This window comes from Moschus berezovskii, chromosome 12, assembly GCF_049115385.1.
Source record: "Moschus berezovskii isolate FMDL1 chromosome 12, NW_MosBer_1.0, whole genome shotgun sequence".
Taxonomy (NCBI): domain Eukaryota; kingdom Metazoa; phylum Chordata; class Mammalia; order Artiodactyla; family Moschidae; genus Moschus; species Moschus berezovskii.
In genome coordinates, this window is record NC_142471.1 from 1499217 (window position 1) to 1523106 (window position 23890).

A 23890-nucleotide genomic window follows, 5' to 3' on the forward strand; every position below is an offset into this window, starting at 1 on the left:
ATCACCCTGCCACCCTGTCCCTGACAGGATGAGCTGCAAACTGAAGAAAAAAAGAAATGAACTAAGAAAGGCGAAATGACCACCCACACCCCCCACCCCGCAATCAGATTACAGATCAGACTGTAGGCCGGGGAGACTTTTGTCCACCTCCTGGACTATTGTGCCTTGCGGGGGCCCCCTCCTGCTGTCCACCTTGCCGCTTTTTAAAAGGAAAGAACCCACAGGTGGAGCTGTCCCTGATGTAATCTCAACTGATCTCAAGTTTCGACCAAAAGACGTCCTTTTTGAATTTGACACCTGTTGGCCACCTATTAAGAGTCTATTCATCAAAGGCCAGATTTGCTACTTGGTTCAGTTACCGCTCCAACAAGAGTCCTCCGTCTCACTGTGGGTGGACTTTTTGCTTGTTTTCTCAGAATTAATGTGCAGCCTTTCCTCGTTTTCCTGAGGAATTTTGTACTATAATCCACTCACATCTAAGTGGTTTGTTTTCTTTTTTCCCAAACACATGTTAGAGCATTTCCTGCCCTTTTCAGTGGCCAAGGGATTTTATGCTAATTTCTAAGAAGGTAATGGAAAGTTACTGTTATTTTTAATTTGTTGTGGCTGCACTAGGCCTTTGTTGCTCTGGTTGGGCTTTCTCGAGTTGTGGTTGTCGGCTTCTTACCATGCTGGCTTCTCCTGTTGTGGCTCGTGGGCTCCAGAGTGCACAGGCTCAGTAGTTGCAGCACAAGTGCTCAGTAATCGTGGTGCCTCGGACTGGTTGCTCTGAGGCATGTGGATTCTTCCAAAACCAAGGCTCAAAACCACGTCCCCAGCACTTGCAGGCAGATTCTTAACCACTAGACCACCAGGGAAGCCCTATCCCAATTTTAAAATGAGAAATGCATATATATATATATATATATGAGAAATGCCTATATATATATATATATTATTGCCAATATATTGGCCAAAACATCTGTTCAGGTTTCCTGTAATATCTTACTGAAAAACCCAAACCAATATATTGGATGTGTGTGTGTGTGTGTGTGTATTTGTGTGTGTGTGTGTCTATTTAGAGTTAGCAAATCACTAGACCATTCAGGTATGACCTAAATCAAATCCCTTATGATTATACAGTGGACGTGAGAAATAGATTCAAGGGACTAGATCTGATAGATAGAGCGCCTGATGAACTCTGGACGGAGGTTCGTGACATTGTACAGAAGGCACTGATCAAGACTATCCACAAGAAAAAGAAATGCAAAAAGGCAAAATGGCTGTCTGAGGAGGCCTTACAAATAGCTGTGAAAAGAAGAGAAGCTAAAGGCAAAGGAGAAAGGGGAAGATATACCCATCTGAATGCAGAATTCCAAAGAATAGCAAGGAGAGATAAGAAAGCCTTCCTCAGTGATCAGTGCAAAGAAATAGAGGAAAACAATAGAATGGGAAAGACTAGAGATCTCTTCAAGAAAATTAGAGATACCAAGGGAACATTTCGTGCAAAGATGGGCTTAATAAAGGACAGAAATGGTATAGACCTAACAGAAGCAGAAGATATTAAGAAGAGGTGGCAAGAATACACAGAACTATACAAAAAGGATCTTCCTGAACAGTGTCAGACTTTATTTTTTGGGGCTCCAAAATCACTGCAGATGCTGACGGCAGCCATGAAATTAAAAGACACTTACTCCTTGGAAGGAAAGTTATGACCAACCTAGAGAGTATATTAAAAAGCAGAGACATTACTTTGCCAACAAAGGTCTGTCTAGTCAAGGCTATGGTTTTTCCCATGGTCATGTATGGATGTGAGAGTTGGACTGTGAAGAAAGCTGAGCGCCAAAGAATTGATGCTTTTGAACTGTGGTGCTGGAGAAGACTCTTGAGAGTCCCTTGGACTGCAAGGACATCCAACCAGTCCATTCTAAAGGAGATCAATCCTGGGTGTTCATTGGAAGGACTGATGCTAAAGCTGAAACTGCAATACTTTGGCCACCTCATGCGACGAGTTGACTCACTGGAAAAGACTCTGATGCTGGGAAAGGTTGGGGGCGTGAGGAGAAGGGGACGACAGAGAATGACATGGCTGGATGGCATCACCGACTCGATGGACATGAGTTTGAGTGAACTCCGGGAGTTGGTGATGACAGGGAGGCCTGGTGTGCTGTGATTCATGGGGTCTCAAAGAGTCCCCGTCTCCTCCTGCCCCCAACCCAATCCCTCCCAACATCAGATCCTTTTCCAGTGAGTCCATCTTCGCATGAGGTGGCCAAAGTATTGGAGTTTCAGCTTTAGCATCAGTCCTTCCAATGAACACCCAGGACTGATCTCCTTTAGAATGGACTGGTTGGATCTCCTTGCAGTCCAAGGGATTCTCAAGAGTCTTCTCCAACACCACAGTTCAAGAGCATCAATTCTTCGGGAATCAGCTTTCTTCACAGTCCAACTCTCACATCCATACATGACCACTGGGAAACCATAGCCATGACTAGACGGACCTTTGTTGGCGAAGTAATGTCTCCGCTTTTAAATATAGTATCTAGGTTGGTTATAACTTTCCTTCCAAGGACTAAGTGTCTTTTAATTTCATGGCTGCAAACAGCATATGCAGTGATTTTGGAGCTGTTTCCACTGTTTCCCCATCTATTTCCCATTAAGTGATGGGACCAGATGCCATGATCTTAGTTTTCTGAATGTTGAGCTTTAAGCCAACTTTTTCACTCTCCTCTTTGACTTTCATCAAGAGGCTTTTTAGTTCCTCTTCACTTTCTGCCATAAGGGTGGTGTCATCTGCATATCTGAGGTTATTGATATTTCTCCCAGCAATCTTGATTCCATCTTGTGCTTCTTCCAGCCCAGCGTTCCTCATGATGTACTCTGGTTATAAATAAGCAGGCTGACAATATACAGCCTTGACATACTCCTCTTCCTATCTGGAACCAGTCCGTTGTTACATGTCGTAACCTTTTTTCCCCGAATCCATAAATATTGCAACTGAGGCCATATTTCACTTTCACTGGCCTCATTCGAGTCCCAGCCTTTAAAATATTGACAGGTCAACAAAAAGCTATCCACTTTTCCTAAAACACTATTCTTAGATACGGACCAGGCCCTAGAGTACGGATGCCAGGCCGTGAAGTCCCCGCGTCCCGGTGGGTTTTGACCCTAATCTGGGCTTTCCGCACTCGGGTATCACACAGCGCGTCCTGCCTGGCCTTACCGGGAGCAGTCAGCCGGCGCACCCCGGCCACCTCCGCTCAACGCGTCTGTCCAGCTTATGAGATGACCCCCTCCTGTCAGAGCTACCCGGGTTTCACCCTCCACCAAGCCCGCGAACTAGCCCGCTGCGGTCCCAAGCCCGGCACGTGTGCTCGCTCCTGCGCTCTCCGGCGCGCCGGCGTGAGCAGAGAGGGCCCGCGCCGCCCGCCGCTTCTTCCGAGCGGTCCACTAGCGCGAAGTGCGCCCCGCGGGGCAGTGCGCAAGCGCGGCGGCCCAGGGCGCTTTCTTCCGCCGCCTCCAGCGCGGGTCCGGCGGCGCACTGGGCTCCGGGCCGCCCGGTGGGGGGCGCTGCCGACGGGCGCCGAGGCGGGCGGGGGCCCCCGGGGTGGTCCGGGCGGGACTCGGCGCCCCGGGGCGGGGCCGCGCGGGCGGGGATGGGGCGGGCGCGGGGGCGGCTAACCGGGTGGGAGCGCGGCGGCGGCGAACGGCGGGGGCGGCGGACCGAGGCGCGCGGTCGGACGCGGCGCCATGCACGGCCCCCCGGCTTGGCCGCTGCGACTGCTCCGGAGGCGCGGCTCCCCCGAGACCCGGACGCTGTCGACGTACCCGGCGTTTGCGAGGCCTGGGGACGCGGGGCCGGCGCTGCTGGCGGGTGGCCGGGCCGCGCGAGCCCCGCGGCGGTGGGTGGGCGGGGGTCCCGGCGGCCCCGCGGGCGGCGCGGGCCTGGCGCGGCTCCTGGCGCTCTGGGCGCGGCCCCCGGGGCTGTCTAGATGCTGGGCGCTCGCCGGCCCCGTCGCGTCCGGGCTCCCGCGCTCCGCGCTTCCTGGCTGCTCGACCTTGGTCGCGCGGGCCGCGGGAGAGGCTTGGCGGCGCGGGCCGGCCTTGCCTGCGGCCGCGGCGACTCCCGGTCACGACCCGCTGCTGCGGCCCGCGGCGGCCAGGCGCTCGGAGGCGCAGAAGCTCCTGAGCCTGGCGCTGCTCGAGCGCCGGAGGCTGGCAGGTAGGGCCCTCCTCTCGGCCACCGGCGACCTTAACCCGTGCGAGGGCCGGGGCCGGCGAGAGGGGCGCTGAGGGGGCGGCAGGGGGCCTGGGGCCATTGGAATCGGTGAAGAGGACAGGGTGCTTTTAGCTGGGCGTCCTCCCTGGGGGTACGGACGGAGCGCGCCTGCTGTAGCGGTGTGGATCCGCAGGTGCGCGGACAAACTAGCATATTATGCAAGTGGAGAGGTATCTCCGTATTTCAGTCGTCAAGTCTGTTTCGCTTTTATTTTGCCAGCGTTCTCAAGTGACCTGGGTTGTTTGTTTTTATCCTGTCTCTGTAAAATTAATCGTAGACTCTAGTAAACCTATTTTGTTATATGCACTTGCACTAAAAAAAACACATATACATTATTTGTTTCAGGTTAATTTCTTAAGCATTCACCATTATTTTTACTCCGTGAAGCAAAACGATGTAAACCTTTCAGGTTTGTCCCGTTTTGCCTCACTGAGTGGCAGGCAGGAAGTTATTAAGCTCTTCAGAAGAGTCAACACTGGCCATGGTCAGTGATCAGTAAACTCTAGAAGGGTTGAGAAACTCCAGATTATAACACAGCTAAATCTTAACTGAGTAATTTTTAAAAGTAAAAATGAATATTTTTAGAAACAAAATTCAGATTTTGTATAGTCTCATTTTTAGCCATAAATGGAGAAATGTTTAAATGTAAAGTCCTTGTAAGATCTAAACGGTTTTGAGGTTTCTCGAAATCTTCATTTCTTTTAATAAATATTGAGTCTTGTGTGCTAGGCCCTTGGGTTCCATTGATGAGCAGAAGGAAACCTGGTTCCTGCTCCTGCTGGGGCTTGCAGTTTAGTGGGGAGAGGCATGAATGAAAAGATCACGTGACTAGAGATGAAACTGCAGGTTTGGTGAGGGTTAGGAAAGAGAGCTTGTGATGTTCTTAGACTTTTGAAGCTGGTGAGAATCCCACGGTTTTTGTTACAAATCTGTTGCTTTAGGAAGGGTAGTCCTAGAGAGCGATTTGTGATATAGGGCAGGCTGGTGTGTAGAGGAGGGCAACAGAGTGGGAACATGTTACCTCTCACTGACTTTTACAGCTTAGTAGGTTCTTGTATTATAAAGAGAATAATCTTGTCACTTGGTTGTGCGTGTATTTTTGATGGAAACTTTTTTTCCTTGTTTCTCTTTTGAAAGAAAAACTTGAGACTAGGAGTTCTCATTGGACTATGAGCTTCCTGGGAGAAGAGCTATGCGTGCTTCATCTTTCTGTGTCTAGTCCTTAGCGTGTGTGTGGCACAGAATAGGGCACAGTGTGCCTTCAAAGAAGGAATAAGTGATGGTCCAATCAGGCCCAGATGGAAACCTGAGTTTAGAAACCCTGAGCGCTGCAGGGTGTGTCCATCATCTTCATATGTAATTAAAAATTAGTGTAGGAAATCCAGTTTTGTTTCTGAAATTTTAGATGTCAAAAAGTTTTTAGGTATCAGGCTCTGTGGCGCCCAGGCATTCTGGCCATGATAGGTGGCCCAACCCTGCCTCTCCACATGGTCATTCTCCCTGTACCTTTGTACCTGTTCCCACATGTCCTGTCTGTTAGCCTGCTCAGAAGACAGCCTTTAAGGAAGCAAGAGCTGTACCTCTCTTTATTTTAAGAAGGGGAGCTAGTTAGATTTGCTGCCTTGAATAAGTGTGAATGCATAATTTGAGGGAGTAAGTCTGGGATTGGTACACTAATTTTTTCCTACCTTTCAAACTAATAATCTGCCTGCAATGCAGGAGACCCCAGTTTGATCCCTGGGATGGGAAGATCCCCTGGAGAAGGGAAAGGCTACCCACTCCAGTATCCTGGTCTGGAGAATTCCATGGACTGTAGAATCACAAAGAGTCACAAAGAGTCAGATACGACTGAGTGACTTTCACTTTTCAAACAAACAATATAAATATATATTGTATTTATAAAAACATATTGTATTTAATATGATGAAAGCTCCTTATTAGGACATAGGGTTGCCTCAGAAGTTATTAGGACATAGGGTTGCCTCAAAAGATATTCTATATATTATGTTGCAGTCACTCTGAATGTTGACATTTGTAAGATTAAGAGAACGTTGAGGGGGGATCACCATTAATTTGTAACTTATCCTTATAGGAGCAGCCTTAGATGTTGGCCCATCTCTTTGCAATGCTGGAAATAACAAGCACGTGTGTGTGTGTGTGTGTGTGTTGTGTGTGTGTGTGTGTGCACGCGTGTGTACTTTAAATCAAGAGGCTGAAAAAAAGCTGAATTGAAGAGAAGGAATTCCAATGTTTGTTAATTTTTAGAGAAAGGAATGCAAAAATTCTTCAGAAATTTAACTATATGATTGAATACCAGTGTTTTCATCTGTATTCAGCAGTTTGCAGAACATGCTGCATGAACTGTGTGACCAGAAAGCTTTGATCTTAAGTGATTTGTATCAGAAACTTTAAAAATAGGGTCTGCCGTCCAAGACACCTGTAGGTATCTGCTGAAGACTGTCATGTCCATCTCTCTTCTGAAGGAACCATAGTCCTTGGTGTGCCTCTTGGCCCTTCCTCCCTGTGTCCCACTTTGTGTTGGAATTTGTAGATATCTTCCAACAGCTGTGGCCTACAAGGTTTCTCTGCAGTCATTTTTCACTGATAATTCGTCTTATCATCTTGGTCACAGGACTCTTAAAAGATGAAGGAGCTCACTGAGGAGTCCCTGTGGCTGATGGGATAAGAGGTAACTGGTCTGAGCTCTGCTCCCGGTCTGGCAGATAGAAGAGCCTGCTGGAGCGTCCAGTGAGTGAGAGGATAGGAGCACCATGCGTGGAGTTGGGAGCTAGGAGTGAGCCCAGGGCCTGAGGGGACTGTGGGATGACAGTGATGGAGGGTCTTGGTGTGATGGGCACCACGGAGATTGTCTTGCTTATAATTCCCAGGTGGAAAGAAAGTGAAAGTCACTCAGTTGTGTCTGACTCTTTGTGACCCCATGGACTGTCCATGGAGTTCTTTAGGCCAGAATACTGGAGTGGGTAGCCTTTCCCTTCTCCAGGGTATCTTCCCAACCCAGGGATCGAACCCAGGTCTCCCAGATTGCAGGCAGACTCTTTACCAGCTGAGCCACAAGGGAAGCCCAAGAATACTGGAGTGGGTAGCCTATCCCTTCACCAGCGGATCTTCCTGACCCAGGAATAGGACCAGGGTCTCCTGCATTGCAGGCAGATTCTTTACCAACTGAGCTATCAGGGAATATCAATATTCCCAGGTGGGTCACTGGTGAAATGTGGAAGTTACATGCCCAGCCCTCCACCCCCAAGCTATTTACTTAACACTGATAAGGACTTGTGTGGTTTGAAATGAGGACAGTTCTTAGAACCTCGTGCCCACCAGGAGCTTTTGCTACATTCGTAGTTGAATATTAAAGAGCAAGACCGTTAAGTGACCAGAATGAAGAGACTGATGAAACCAGTGGGTGTGGTAAGCAAGGAGAGGGCGAGGCATGCTTAGAACGGCTACATCCTGCAGCACAGGTCAGGACTGAACAGTGCTGACAAGGATAGTGCTGGTGGAGCAGTAAGGCTGAACCTCGGAAATTGTTCCAGAAAGGCTGCAATGTGTCTTTGCTTCAGAAATACCACATTTCAGAGAAAACCTGAACATCCTGTAGCTGTGCTGTGAAACATGCTAGTCGGAGTTGATTCACGAGTGAAATACCAGATATTGAAGGGACTTAATATGGGGAAAAATGTGAATTTTCTTTATGTTTATGTTCACTGATGACTAATACTTTGGATACATTGGATCAAATAAAATATGTTATTAAATTAGTATTACCTGTTTCTTTTTAATGTGGCAACTAGAAGATTTTATGTTTTGTAGGCAGGTCGCATGGCATATGTGCTGGACAGAAGTGCCAGTCTTGGGCAGGCCCATTGAGGTTACTGCGGCATAGATGCCAACTCTGTCACTCGCACTGTAGCCTTGCCCAGAGCTTTGTCTCCAGGTCACTCCACAGCCTCAGAGGCTTCCTCAGCGCTCCACTTCCTGCTGACTGTCGGCCCTTTCTGCCTCTTGCCTTGTCCTGCTTAGCTGCTTGCCAGCCTTCTTCACGTCAGCCTCTCACCTGCCTGGGCCCTCTACGCCTGTGTTCTCTGTGGACACTGAAAACTCCTTTCCTCCTCTGTCGCTCCTCTCAGAGAGTGGGACACAGCTGGCAGGGGCACAGGTCAGTCCTGACCACTTGCGGTGCCAACTGTGATATAGATACTGTGTGTGTGTGCTCAGTCGTGTCTGACTCTTCGCAACCCTGAGGACTCTAGCCCACCAGGCTCTTCTGTCCATGGGATTTTCCAGGCAAGAATATTGCAGTGGGTTGCCATTTCCTTTGCCAGGGGATCTTCCAACCCAGGGATCTCCCAGTGGCAGGTGAATTCTTTACCACTAGCGCCAGCTACGAAGCCCAGTATGTTAATAGATAATAGTGGATACTTATCATTGACTTAGCTTCCCTTGTGGCTCAGATGGTAAAACACCTGTCTGCAATGTGGAAGACCTGGGTTCGATCCCTGGGTCATCAATATCCCCTGGAGAAGGAAATGGCAACCCATTCCAGTATTCTTGCCTGGAAAATTCCATGGACTGAGGAGCCTAGTAGGCTACAGTCCATGGGGTTGCAAAGAGCTGGACACGACTGAGCAACTTCACTTCATCGTTGACTGGATACTGACACTGGGCTGGAGACGTCATGTGTGTGTGTCATTTCTCACATTTCCTTGAGGGAGAGGTTATTTTTATTGCCACCTTCTAGATGAATAAACTGAGGTGCAGATTTGAATGACTCGGTTGAGGTCAGACAGCTAGATGACAGAGTTTGGGCACTGATCCTGTCAGTCCCAACTTCAGAACTCCCCAAGTCTCCCCAAATCTCAGGTCCTGTGGAGTCCAGCTCTTAAAAATGCCTGCATTCCTTGTCACCATCCTATTCCCACTGCCCCTCCTCCCCTCCTCACCTTAGTTCCCCTCTTGCCTGGAGCAGGGCAGCCTCAGGTCCTTTCATTTCACTCTGCAGGAGTGAATCATTTAAAATACAAACCTGACCGCCTCACTCCCCAGCCTGTTAGACCTGCCTTGCTGCAGCGGCCTGTTCTCTTTGAGACCCTGGAGCCTCCTACGTTTTCTCTGCACCACAGTCCCTACTCAGGCGTTATCTGGCAGCCTTTCTGCTCCCTGGCTGGCCTCACCCTCCCCAGCAGAGGTCCCTGGTGTTTCCTCAGCTTGGTTGTGGGAAGATGAAGAAGACAGATTTTTGTCTCGGGATGTGGTTCTGCAGTAGATGAACTGGGTGACCTTGTGCAAGCTCCCTCTCAGTGCTTGAGTTTCCTCTCTGGAAAATGAGGATGGTGAGAGCATTGTTAGAGGAGACAGTGCATAGCAAATGCTTCAGATAGTGGTGGGTAGTTAGTACCTTAGTCCGTGAGCGACATGGGGCTTGCTGCACCTGCCTAGCTCAGTGGACAGATGAGTCCTTAAAAGCTCTGTCCTGTGTCTAGCGGTAGTAGACAGGCTGTACAGCCTTTGCCACCCCCAGACCTGCCGGTCCAGGACCTGGGTACTGGCCACAGCCCTTCTCCCAGCAGCCTGCCTTTCAGGTTTTCCTTCTTTCTTTTCAAGGAGATTGCTCTCATTCTTTGAATGCCATGACTAGGTAGACGGTGGTCATGTATAGATGTGAGAGTTGGACTCTGAAGAAAGCTGAGCGCCAAAGAATTGATGCTTTTGAACTGTGATGTTGGAAAAGACTCTTGAGAGTCCCTTGTACTGCAAGGAGATCCAACCAGTCCATTCTAAAGGAGATCAGTCCTGGGTGTTCATTGGAAGGACTGATGCTAAAGCTGAAATTCCATTACCTTGGCCACCTCATGCGACGAGTTGACTCACTGGAAAAGACTCTGATGCTGGGAAAGGTTGGGGGCAGGAGGAGAAGGGGACGACAGAGAATGAGATGGCTAGATGGCATCACCGACTCTGTGGACATGAGTTTGAGTGAACTCCGGGAGTTGGTGATGGACAGGGAGGCCTGGCGTGCTGCGATTCATGGGGTCGCGGAGAGTCGGACACGACTGAGCGACTGAACTGAACAGAAAAATGCTTGAAAATACCTGTCAAGAGACAGTAGCAGTCAGGCAGGGAAGAGCAGTAAGCAGATGCTGAACCCTGGGAGAAGAGGGAGAACGCCCAGGAGGACTGTGGTTTGCTTGGCTCATCAGGTTTGGGGAGAAACCAGAGGTGATAGTTGTGGTGCAGACCTCCGTGGCTCATGAGTGTCACAGATGGTGCTGTGCAGTAAAACCTCAACAGAAATCCAGCTAACCCAAAGCAGAGTTGTTTTTTTTTTTTACTTTGTATACATTTAACTTGTAGAAGATCCAACAAGTCCATCCTAAAGGAAATCAGTCCTGAATATTCATTAGAAGGACTGATACTGAAGCTGAAACTCCAATACTTTGGCCACCTGATATGAAGAACTGACTCACTGGAAAAGACCCTGATGCTGGGAAAGATTGAAGGCAGGAGGAGAAGGAGATGACAGAGGATGAGATGGCTGGATGGCATCACCGACTCGATGGACATGAGTTTGAGTGAACTCCGGGAGTTGGTGATGGACAGGGAGGCCTGGCGTGCTGCAGTCCATGGGGTTGCAAAGAGTCGGACACGATTGAGCAATTGAACTAAACTGAACTTGTAGAAGAAAGAGGCAAATGGCAGTTATAATTTTTTTAAAGGGGAGATCCTGAAATGATTTTAAGATTGATTATTTTGACTCTGCTGGCTCTTTGTTACTGCGTGTGGGCTTTCTGTAGTTTCAGCAAGTGGGGATACTCTCCCGTTGTGGTGCAGAGACTTCTCATCACAGTGGCTTCTTGTTGTGGAACACAGACTCTAGGCTTCAGTAGTTGTGGCACGTGGATTTAGTTGCCTTGCTGCATGTGGAATTAGTTTCCCGACCAGGGGTCAAACCCATGTCACCTGCATTGGCAGGTGGATTCTTAACCACTGGAGCACCAGGAAGTCCCTGGAATGAATTTTAATTCAGCCAGATTCCTTTCTCTTTGTAATCATTATCATTACTACGTAAGAACTAGTGTGTGTTCATGCTGTACAGGTTCTTATTTTGGAATCATAACTGAAAACTAGAGGTGGGAGGGAGAGGTGAACCTTGGTAGCACTTTGCATACGTTACACTTATGGAAGTATTTGCCAAAGGGAAGAAACAGACGAGAGAAACTACCTGCTAATGACAGATGAAACAGGTCTTCCGGGTTAATTCGTGGGTCGCCAGGACACTGGTTTCTGTGGCCGTGCCCTGCAGAACCTGAGCTACACATGCTCCCAGGACCCTTAAGCTTTCAGTCCTTCTGAGCACAGTCATCAGGAACAGAGTTTGAAACAAGATCCTGAGTCTTACAGCAGAATAAACTGGCACTTGGCCAGGTTTATATTATGCAGTCAGGCTGTGAGGAAGGGGTTTTAAGCCAGGCACGTGGGTTTCCTGGCTCCTGTAAAGGAGTCATTTCCACACGGACTTTCTGAGCTACCAGATCTTATATTTCTCTTTAGGCTGTTGTTGAACTTTGACATGCTTTTCTCCCTCCTTTGCCAAAGTTCAGTTTGTTCATCATCCAGCTGGTATTATTGAGCCTATACTATGTGCCTGTCCCTTCAGGCAGTCAGGATACAACAGTGAACAAAAGAGATAGAAATCTTTTCTCCTAATGGAGAGATACAGCAGATATGTGAAGCTTCCCCAAGGCTGGGAAATGCCGGAAAGAGAATGAAAGGTGTGTTGGGGTTTGTACTATAGATGGGGTTGCAGAGCAGGCCTCCTTTGAGGGGAGGTGTTAGAAGACCCCCAGGAGGGTAAGAGTATGGGTAGTATTCCTGACTTAACAAGCTCATATTTCTCCTAGAGCTGTTTGCCAGCTGAACTACCAGTTGGCAGAGTTTGCTCTTAACTCCTTGTATTAAGGTTTTGTAAAAGTGAAGGCTTTCACTGAAGTGTTAGCTTTAGGCAAGACACAGAGAAGCTATTTGCAGGGTGTTGGGAGCACCCATCCCCCACACCACGTCCACTTAGGGTCCTCGCCACTTACTGTTCAGTGATGGTGCTAGCGGTGGGGGTTCAGGAGGGACAGAGGGAGCCCCAGGAGGACTGAACCCAGAAGGTTCACAGTAGCATACATATGCACCCTTCCCCTGTCACCTGGTGCCACTCTGCAGAAGGAATCTGTCACTCATTTGTTACTTCCCTGGAGATGTTTTGTGCATGTGTGCATGCTAAGTCACTTCAGTCATGTCTGACTCTTTGCGACCCTGTGGACTGTAGCCCACTAGGCTCTTCTGCCCATGGGATTCTCCAGGCAAGAATACTAGAGTGGGTTGCCATGCCCTCCACCAGGGGATTTTTCTGATCCAGGGATCGAACCTGCGTCTCTTATGTCTCCTGCATTGGCAGGTGGATTCTTTGCCACTAGCCCCGCCGGGGAAGTTCTTTGACCATGGCCCACCTGTAAAGGTAAACGTGGATGGATGTGTTTATTTTTGAAAGATCATTGGGTGTGTCAGTTTAGGGCCTCCAACAAGCAGATGTCAAAACAGAATTAGATGTGCAAGAGATCTACTGGGGTGAAGACTTGTGAGAGGTAAGGCCAAAGGAAGTAGGAGTAGGTGGGCAGAGCCATGGTTGCAGGTCTGAAACCATGATCCTCATTGAAAGCTTCTACTTACTTTCTTAAACTGTGGATGCCAGTGGAGAGGTACCAGGTGTACATTCCAGACACTTAGATAACATATACAAACTGAGCCATTTGCCCGTTGGGTACGCCGCATTGGGCTGAAGAATTTCTGGGGTTGTTTTGTGCCTACATGAACTTAAGAACCAACCAGAGTTTTAGGAGACATTTAGAAGCCATTTTATCCAATTCCCAAATAAATATCATGAATCCTGTTTACAATGAAAAAAATAAAAAGAAAAAGAACCAACCAGCAAAAAAGCCCCACAAACATTTGTGTCCTCGGCTATGCTTGATAACCATGTGTCTTAGTGGATTGTCTCATGTTGCTTTCCGTAGAGTCACCTCATTGTTTTTAATGACTGTGTAATATGGATAAAATACATGTTCCATAGTTGATATAGCTTTACTTCACTAAGGAATGTTTAGAGTGTTTTGAATCTTCTGCTGGTATGAGCAGTGCCTGAATGGACACCCTTGAGTGTACCTTTGTTACACACACACATGGGAGTGTATCTATACGTTAGAGATAGAACTGGTGGATGAAAGGGAGTGTGCAGCTACATTTTGACCGGTAGGATCTCATCACCTTCCACTGCAACTGTACCAGTTTGCATAGCCACTAACAGTGTAAACGCTGCTTCCTTGAAGCTTCACTAACAGGGTGCTGTCAAACTCTGAGCTTTGCCAATCCAGTAGATGAAAAATGATACATCTTTGAGGTTAAATTTGCATTCCTTATTATGAATGTAGTTATCTGTGACACATGCTGTTCCTAATTGGATTTCCTCAATATTTTCTTTGCTGAAAAGATTCTGTGCCTTCGTCTTTTTTTAAGGAGTATGAACAGTTATGTTCTTGCATATTTTTATAATCGTGGTGATACTCTGGTACTTTATTTCCCAAAGCAGTCATATTAAGAAGGAAGGTATCCCATATATAGTCGATACCCATCCCTGCTTTCCATAGCCTACAGTCTCGTGAAATATTAGACATAATCAAGAGCTTTACCTGCATAGTTTGATCTTCAAGCTAAGATACAGTTATATGCCAAGGAGTAACTACATATAGCATGAATGTAGGAAAAGCGTCATCTGAGTTGAATCCCTAGATCAAGAGGCAGGAGGGAGACCAGAGTGGATTTTTGTGGTTAGCTCTCAGTCACTCCTGGGGAAGAAGGGAGCAGCAGACCAGGGTGAAGCCACGTCGTCTGGTCTGGATATTTGGGCAGGATCAGTGCCCTGCCTGATGTGACCCCAGAACCAGATCTGGCTCTCCTCTTTAGTCAGGGGTCCAGGAGCTAAAGGGAGGAGACTCCCAACCTCTGAGCATCACATGCTCTGAAAAGTTCATTCGGGAAAGAAGCTGATGAACTCAGCGCCCAAAGCACTGATGAACCGGAGAGTTGCTTGTGTTTTCCAGCTGCAGTTGGGTTTCTGGCGGTGTCCAGTGTCATCACCATGTCCGCCCCCTTCTTCCTGGGGAAGATCATTGACGTCATCTACACAAACCCCTCTGCAGACTACAGCTCCAGCCTGACCCGCCTCTGCCTGGTGCTCGGAGGCGTGTTCCTGTGCGGTGCCGCGGCCAATGCCGTCCGTGTCTACCTCATGCAGACGTCAGGTGCCGGGACCCTGTTCCTGGGCGGCCTGGGTGGGGCGGGTCTCGTGGACTCCCTGTGCTCTGGCCCCCCCAGGCTGGCGATCATGGTAGACAAGGGACTCTGTGCTCACCCCTCCTCTCCCGGCATTAGAGCTCAGTTGCCTGTGTGTCTCCAAGGGGCTGGGTGGTGGTGCACAGCCCCTGAGCTGCCCGCGCGGGCAGCCCCTGCACATGGCGTCGGGTGATGCTGCTCAGTGTCGCTGTGAGGCCTGCTTGTTGATAGGCAGTGACACCACCATGGTGACGGAGCCTGGGACACCCGACTCCACGTCAGTTGCTGGCCGTTTAGCTGATAAAATGCTCTGTAGATAATTAACCAGTTCTTGCCATTTGAAAGTTCAGTCCAGGAAAGGATTGTGAAAGAGAAGCAGAATTAGCTTGTGAGAAGTTACTGTGATAAAACTGCAGACTGCACTGTTGATCACTGTACTCTGTCCTCAGCCCCACGGGCTGTGGTCTCTATGGAGAGCTCTGTGCCGGCCAGCAGCACATGCGCGTGGCTGTGTCTGTCTCCACCAGGCCGTGACCTGGGCAGCTGCGGGTGTGCATCTGAGCCCCCTCTGATGCTGCTCCTTTCACCTTGCAGGCCAGCGCATCGTGAATAGGTTGAGGGCTTCGCTCTTCTCCTCAGTGCTGAAGCAGGAGGTGGCTTTCTTTGACAAGACACGCACGGGAGAGCTGATCAACCGCCTGTCCGCAGATGCAGCCCTCCTGGGGCGCTCAGTGACCGAGAACCTCTCAGACGGGCTCAGGGCTGGAGCGCAGGCCTCTGTGGGCATCGGCATGATGGTACGTCCCTCAGCTGCTCCGTCTCGGCCATGCACCCTGGCAGGGTGAGGCGCACTCCAGCGAGCTGTGCTCAGTACCGTGCAGAGGCCTTGGGGACCCGGGGCAGTTGTCTTGTTGTTGGCACCTGAACCTTCACTTGTTTTCTGGAGAACAGACTGTGGCTTTTACAAAAGCCTTGTTGCCTGGGTTCTAAGAACGTGTGAGGGTTGGAATGAGCCCAGGTAGGAAGAGCCTTGGGTGCCGAGTGCTGGACCGAGGAGGAGCACTTATCTGTCAGTCTGTCCAGCCATCTGTCCTCAGAGGCAGGAAACTGCTACTGTCAGTCATCTTTACAGGACCTGAGGGTTGTTCCCTGTCTTCCTCCTGTCAGGAGCAGGATGGGCTCCCTCTGCACAGACAGGCAGCTCTGCAGTCATTTACCCTCTCCACCCATCACATCTGTTCCTCCTTAGCTGGGGACTGGGGTGCCTCACATCTGCTGGCCTCTGTTCAGACCAGGTGTTTGAAGACACACCTTCTCCTGTGCTGCTGGCTGGGAGAAAAGCAGTGCAGGCCAAGTGCGCAATTTAAATTTTCTGAGTATTGTTGTTGTTCAGTCGCCAAGCAGTGTCTGATTCTCTGAGACCCCAGTACATGGACTGCAGTACACCAGGCTTCCCTGTCCCTCATCATCTCCCGAAGTTTGCCCAAGTTCATATCCATTGAATCAGTGATGCCATCCAACCATCTCATCCTCTGTCGCCCCCTTTTCCTCCTGCCTTCAATCTTTCCCAGCACCAGGGTCTTTTCCAGTGAGTTGGCTCTTCACATCAGGTGGCCAAAGTATTGGAGCATCAGCTTCAGCATCAGTTCTTCCAATGAATACTCAGAGTTGATTCCTTTAGGATGGACTGGTTGGATCTCCTTGCAGTCCACAGGACTCTCAAGAGTCTTCTCCAACACCACAGTTTGAAAGCATCAATTCTTCAGTGTTCTACCTTCTTTATAGTCCAGCTTTCACATCCATATATGACTACTGGGAAGACCATACATACCCTTGACTATATGGACCTTTCTATATAAAGTGATATCTATGCTTTTTAATATACTATCTAGGTTTGTCATAACTTTCCTGCCAAGAAGCAATTGTCTTCTAATTTCATGGCTGCAGTCACCATCCTCAGTGATTTTAGAGCCCAAGAAGAGGAAATATGTCACTGCTTCCACCTTTCCCCCTTCTGCTGCTGCTGCTGCTGCTAAGTCACTTCAGTCGTGTCCGACTCTGTGTGACCCCATAGGCGGAAGCCCACCAGGCTCCCCCGTCCCTGGGATTCTCCAGGCAAGAACACTGGAGTGGGTTGCCATTTCCTTCTCCAATGTGTGAAAGTGAAAAGTGAAAGTGAAGTCGCTCAGTCGTGTCCGACCCTTAGCGACCCCACGGACTGCAGCCTACCAGGCTCCTCCATCCATGGGATTTTCTAGGCAAGAGTACTGGAGTGGCTTGCCATTGCCTTCTCCGTTCCCCCTTCTATTGGCCATGAAATGATGGGACCGGATGCCATGATCTTAGGTTTTTTTTTTAACGTTGAATTTTAAGCCTGCTTTTTCACTCTCTTCTTTCACCCTCATCAAGAGGCTCCTTTAATTCCTCGCTTTCTGCCATTAAAGTGATACCATCTGCTCATCTGAAGTTGTTGATATTTCTCTAGTAACCACATTTCAAAATGAAAAATGAGGAAAGTCAATAGCAGTCTAGTGGTTAGGACTGTACCGTTTCATTGCTGAGGGCCTAAGTGCAATCCTGCAAGCTTAGGCCCTGTGGAATAGCCAAAACAATTTTTAATAAGACAGAAAGAAAGGTGAAATGAGATTAATTTTGATAATAATTTTACTTAACTCAATATAAGCAAAGTATTATCAATTCAACATGTATTTAATATAAAAATTATTAATCAGATATTTTTCATGCTGCTGCTGCTAAGTCGCTTCAGTCGTGTCCAACCCTGTGCTACCCCATCGATGGCAGCCCACCAGGCTCCACCGTCCCTGGGATTCTCCAGGCAAGAATACTCGAGTGAGTTGCCATTTCCTTCTCCAGTGCGTGAAAGTGAAGGCGCTCAGTCGTGTCCGACTAGTAGCGACCCCATGGACTGCAGTCCACCAGGCTCCTCCGTCCATGGGATTCTCCAGGCAAGAGTACTGGAGTGGGGTGCCATTGCCTTCTCCGATATTTTTCATGTTAGGATTCTAAAATATGCTGTATATTTTATACTTACAGAACATCTAAGTCTGGAGTCTTTCACTGGAAGCTATCAATATTTAGATTTTGTAAAATTTGTGGCTGAAAAAGCACACACCAAAATCTCCAGACATACTTAAAACTTTGCTAGTAATTGAATAGAAATGGAATATCAGCTTTTAAAATTTAATTTTAATTAAAGCTAAAATTTAAAATGTAGTTCCCTAGCACACTGGCCACCTCTCAGATGACCAGTAGCCATCAATGCTGTCATCTTGGTGCAGTTCTAGAATGAGGACTGTCGCTGATTTTTCCTCATAGGTGGAAAAGCTGAAGTTTCTGACTAGTGTCCCAGAGAGCATTCAGTCCAGAGCAGAAGGCTGTGTTGCCAGAGTGAGCCTGTAAGGTCTACCATACAGAATGGAAGACAGCTTTGAAATCTTGTGCACACTCAAGGGAGAAGCAAAACTCTGGGAGAAGGCCCTCCTGTACTAAATAAAGCACCGTTTCCAGATATAATAGTCTGGGGCTCAGGAAGAGTAGCAGTTGAAGGGCAAGGGCATCAGAGGGGGCCTGTCTCAGTACTTTGAGCTGCATAACAGTACCATGAGTGGGGGCTCAAACAGCAGAAGTGTATTTCCCGCAGATCTGGGCTCTGGGAGTCCAAGGTCGAGGTGCTGACAAAGTAGGTTCGTTCTGAGGCCTCTTCCCTTGGCTTGCGTGCAGCCACCCTCTCGCTGTGAGCTCTGTTCACGTGGCCTTTCGCCTGTGCTTGTGTGGAGAAAGCTCTTATAAAGACAGGATCCGGGCCCTCACCCTTGTAACTGCATTTTACCTTAATTCCTTCCTTAGAGGCTCTATTCACATCCAGCCCCATGGCGGTGTAAGGTCTGTGAGTTGTGGGGGGACACAGATGCTCAGCTTATAGCAGGGCCTCATGCGGAGGCATGCCCTGGGATCTGGCCTTTAGTTCTGGAGGGACTGACATATTCATTCTTTCTCACGGGTCCCTGGACCCGACTATGGTAAGCCTGCTTCCGAGAACCTAATGATGTCTGTAGCATACTGTCAGTTTAGCTGTTTACATGTGGGGTCTTCCTCCCACCATTGAGATGTGTGCTCCTGATTCTCCAGCACTGCTTTCCGTGGCAGCACCTGCCTCATCCTTCAGAAGGTTATCTCTAAACATGGAGCTGGAGCACAGGGAGGGAGGGTCCTGAGACCATCCCCAGGCTCAGGGACAGCAAGGGGTGTTCCTGCCCTGCCATGCAGACAGCTCGCCTGGGCTGTGTTGTCTTCAGACCCGCTCGATTGCCTCGCTGCTCCGCCTGTGTCCTGCAGGCCACTGACACCCCAGTGCTGCTTGTCTGTTCAGGGTGGCCCGTCCCCAACCTCAGGGCCTCTGTGTGCGTTCTCTTCCAAGACCACAGGGCACTCTGGACTCTCTCTCTCTGTCTCACCTGTCTTCTCTCTGACTCCCACCTCACCTCTCCCCTTAGATGGAGCTCCCCGTGGGTCAGTTGCCTCCCGGGTGCCTAGGGTAGTGTCTGCTGCCTGTAGGCCTTAGGTACTCAGTTGTTGAATGAGTAAATAAGTGAATGAATGCATTTCAGTCTGCAGCTTTCCCCCAGCGTTTTAGGAGAGTCTTACACTGATGATACTATTTTATAATTAATAATGATGCTAATACCATTTAAAATACGATCACCTAATTGCAGGGTTGGCTATAGGAAAACCCTATTGTGTTACTTCCTCTTTGGGCAATTCCAGTTGTTAGGAGACTCCTCCTTTTGTTGAGTCCAGATCTGTTTGCCTGAGATTCCGGTGCTGTGAGCCATGGAAACACTGTAACTTGGTTGTCACACCTCTGCAAGTCCTTCAACTTTGTCACATGACGTAGGGGTTTTCGGTCTTGCTGCCATCTGAGTCATTTCAGGGAGACATTGCTCTGGTTGTTCAGAACCCTTGATGCCGACTTGAATACAGAACTCCTGGTGTGGTCTGGCCAGTGTGGAGCAGAAGGGGTCTCCTTCCTCCATCCCCAGCCCGTCCCCACCACTCTATTGAGTAGTGTGGTCTGATTTCCATTGCATTGGCCCAGCGTTGCGCCGGTAGTGGTGCAGCATTGCAGGCAAAGGGGCTCCACAGCCTCAGAGGCTATCTGTCACATTCCTCCCGTGTGGCGGCCGAATATTCGTGGGGCCTCGTGAAGACCGAGAATGTCTGAAAAGTTCTACCAAACAGTAACGTTAGGCCTACCTATTAATTTAAACATACACATGTTTACAGTGGGCAATGAGAGTATCTTTCTACTCTGTGTAACACATGTGTTTTGGGGTTTTTTTGACAGTTTTTTGTCTCCCCTAAACTGGCCACTTTTGTTTTGAGTGTGGTGCCTCCGGTATCCATCATCGCTGTGCTTTATGGCCGATACCTTCGGAAACTGACCAAAGTCACTCAGGACTCCCTGGCACAAGCCACTCAGGTAAAGGCACCTCACTGGTGTGGTCTCCACTTGGATGAACTCAGAGCCAGGTTATCGGTGGGTGGACCCTAAGGAATGTGTTTAATCTTTCCAAAAAGTACGTCCTTTTCCTCGTGTTAGCCCTGCAGATTCTAGAACCCAAAGTACTCTGCCTTCTAGACTCGATTTCTACCCACCCCTCAGCACTGATCCCAGTTGACTACATCATATGAACTTATATCACTGTTTTTTATAGGATGAAAAGGCTAATCGTATTCTGAAAATAGTTGTTCTGGAAGATACGCTAGCCTTTATTAACTAATGGAAGTAGCTTTGTAGTGCTGTCCTTGTAATGCTGTCCAGTTTTGTCTTTTTTAAAAATTAAAAATAATCATTATATTTTCATTACAAAAACCATGCATATTTATGAAAGTAAAATTTTGAGAAATATAAGGAGAAAAAAATGCATAATCCCAGCTCTGAATGAATGTTATTGACATTTTGGAGTCTATCCTTTTTTATCTTATCTTTATCACTGCATAAAAATATATTTATTTATCTACCAACCTTCTCACATATTTTTCTATCTACCTATATATGTGATGTGTTTATGTATAGATACATATTTGTTTCCAAAAGCAGGATTCTTCATATACTCTGCTTTGTAGTCTGTTTTTTTACTTAGTTGCATATGACAAGCAGCTTTCTGTTGACAGTACCTTAAATGTGAGAACCACATTTTAACTTTGTCTCCCCTGAAATGTTTGTATTATTCTCCCAGCTAGCTGAAGAACGTATTGGAAACATAAGAACTGTTCGAGCTTTTGGGAAAGAAATGACTGAAATAGAGAAATACACCAGCAAAGTGGACCATGTGATGCAGTTAGCAAGGAAAGAGGCATTTGCTCGGGCTGGCTTCTTTGGAGCAGTAAGTTGATCATTTTGAAAAGAATGAAAAGTGTAGACGTCATGATCAGAAGAGATTTTTATTCTGTGGCTCTTGCCATACATAGAAAATACTTCCCTTCTCCCTCAAGACTAAGAATTACCATTCTTAAAAATATTTTTGTGAAGGAGGGGGAAAACAAGTAAATGTAATTAAAGGAAAGGTGGTGAGACCAAAACTGTGGGATCAGGCCCTGATTCTCAGAGTATAGTCCAGACCGGGCACATCAGCTTCACCTGGAAACCGGTTAGACACACAGATCCTCAGCTCCACAAAACTCTGTCCTTTAGCTCCAGGTCATTCTGGTGTAGGCAGTTTTAAACCCACTGAGGATTAGCCAAAATAACTTCAGTGTGGTCAAGAAGCAGGTATAAGAAAGTTGACCACATTGATCACAAGGAACTCAGGTAGGACACCGAGCTAGAAATTCACCATGATGGCAGAGTCACATGCCATCATGCCAATGCTTTCACAGTGGAAAGACAGTAGAGGTGATTCAGTAATGGCCGTAACTGAACAGACAGGAAGCCCTGAGGGGGCACACTTACAGAGACTATGTCCCTAATGCCATCAGAGCAGATAAGCCCGGTGTCTCATCTGGCTTCTCAGTGCAGCCTGCCCAGCCCACCATGGTAGAATACATCAATTTCTTCCACCTAGGGGAGGCATCCTTAATATCATTTTCTTTCCTTTGCAAATTGATTAGATTGAGTAAAATAGGAATCTGATGGGTACCTTAGTATCTAGGTTTCCATGTTTATGAGATTATTTCCTTCAATATTATGATATTTCAAAAATATTTTTGAGGGACTTAACCTGACTTTCAGCAGTTAAGATTCTATGCTTCCATTGCAGGAGGCAGAGGTTTGATCTCTGGTCAGAGAACTAAAATCCCGTGTGCTGTGCAGTACAGCCAAAAAAAAGAGAAAGAATTTTAAAATTCAGATTAAAATGTGTTTTGGAAAATCTTGCTTGATGTTTAGATGCATAAAGGAGATTCTGCACAGTGCGAGTGCTTTTTCCTTTAGGGGTGTTTGGCTTTCACCTGACTTCTGTGTTTTCTTCCCTTAACAGACGGGGCTCTCTGGGAACCTGATCGTGCTTTCTGTCCTGTACAAAGGAGGGCTACTGATGGGCACTGCCCACATGACAGTGGGCGAACTCTCCTCCTTCCTAATGTATGCTTTCTGGGTTGGAGTAAGCATCGGAGGTATATAATTTAAATAGGCTTGGGGAATTGATGAAAAATCAGGTTATAGTTTCTGAAATGAAAACTTAACTTTCCCATTACTCCACCACTCATCAACTAACTAACTGCAAAAACATTTCCTAGAATGTTACTCCAGCCTGACTTTGAAGGGCAGAATAGACATGAGTGTGATCCTCCCTGGGTTGGGAAGTGTCAGATTTTGTCAGGCCCCCTGCCCCCCCATAGCTCACAGAGCACAGGGTCTCGCTGGGTCTGTTCCCAGCCAGCATGCAGGGCAACTGTTCCCTTTCATTTTGCATGGATGCTGGGGAGGAAGGATGGCACGAACAGGCATGTGCAGGAACCCTTATCCGCTGATGGTGATGCTTTCATGACAGTCAGGCTGCTGTGGGGAGAAGTCAGCCATGCTCAAAACTAGTGAGCAATCCAAAATGAAGTGATAAAGTACACGAGGCACAGTTGCTTGCTTTTGTAAAGAGTCTCTCAGAGCCCAGCTTTCCTTGTGAAGGGAAGCAAGCTCCTTGGAGGCAGAACTGTGTGGAGTCTGCAAAGCCCCAACCAACCTGAAGGAAGTGATTTCCTGCTTTTTGTTTTCCTTCCTTTCTTTGAAAACCAAGATGGAAAGGTTAGATCAACAGCCTCAAGTCTGGTTAAAGGAGCTCAGGTATCCCACAGGGTCACCTCAACTTTTTGTTTTCAGGTTTCCAGAGTTTTCTCCTGGTTAAAGGAGACGCTTTTCCTTAGACATCCACAGGCAAGTAAGGGTATTTTCTGGACTGAGAGTTCCAGAGATTCATTTAAAATAGCATTTTAGTTCTACTGGCTGGTCTTGAAGAAAGATGTAATCCAAGATGTTTTTGGGTGTTGAGTGACTTGCGAGACAAGACCAGTTCAGGATGCTGGAGCTATGTTAGTATTGCTCCTTTCTTTCCATCCCTGGGGTTTGGTCTGACTGGCTGTAGGGTCGCACACCGTGTGGTCATGTTCCCCGCTCCGAACAGATCTGCTGGCCACCACCTGCCCTCTCTGCGACCTTTCTGTGCCCGTTTCACACTTAGCCATCGTCAGCTTTCCTCCTGGCCCCCGGTCTTGTGCTTTCTGCCACATTTGACTTGATCTTAGAGTTTTTTCATTTTAATGAACTTTAACTTAAAATATATTCTTTAGTGGAGTGTGCTTTTAATATACTTAAAAAGTCATCTCTGAACCCAAGGTCATGTAAGTTTTTCTCTTATGTTGTCTTCTAGGAGCTTTATAATTTTGCATTTTATGTTTAGGTCATTTTGAGTTGATTTGTGAAAGGTGTAATAAGGCCTGTGTCCCGGTTTGTTATTTGCACATGGAAGCCTAGTTGTTGCAGCACCATTTGTTGAAAAGTCTACCCTTTCTCCATTGAATTGTGTTTGCTCAACTATTGAAGGTTGATTGACTTTATTTATGTGGCTGTTTCTGCCCGATGCATCCTTAATTTAACCTGAAGGTTTTAGTCCACTCTATCTTACACAAATATCAATGTACCCTAGGATATTTGAATTGCATTTTTTCAGCACCCTTACTGAGGGAAAGTGTTACAAAGTATATGTTCTGGCAGTTGAGATGGACCAG

General features: G+C 47.7%; 1 protein-coding gene across 3 annotated transcripts in view; it reads left to right on the forward strand.

Moving 5' to 3' along the window:
- The first annotated feature begins 3644 nt into the window (after nucleotides 1-3644).
- ABCB10 (ATP binding cassette subfamily B member 10) overlaps nucleotides 3645-23890 on the forward strand; it is a 37725-nt gene continuing 17479 nt past the window's right edge. For all 3 annotated transcript variants that reach the window (XR_016038712.1, XM_055425845.2, XM_088841820.1), the window contains exons 1-6: nucleotides 3645-4201; nucleotides 14419-14619; nucleotides 15245-15447; nucleotides 20016-20150; nucleotides 20911-21057; nucleotides 22150-22285. Coding sequence is in view for 2 of the 3 variants with exons in the window: in XM_055425845.2 (XP_055281820.2) it covers nucleotides 3730-4201; nucleotides 14419-14619; nucleotides 15245-15447; nucleotides 20016-20150; nucleotides 20911-21057; nucleotides 22150-22285 (1294 nt within the window). In the remaining variant the exon portion in view is untranslated. The remainder of the gene's footprint in view (nucleotides 4202-14418; nucleotides 14620-15244; nucleotides 15448-20015; nucleotides 20151-20910; nucleotides 21058-22149; nucleotides 22286-23890) is intronic.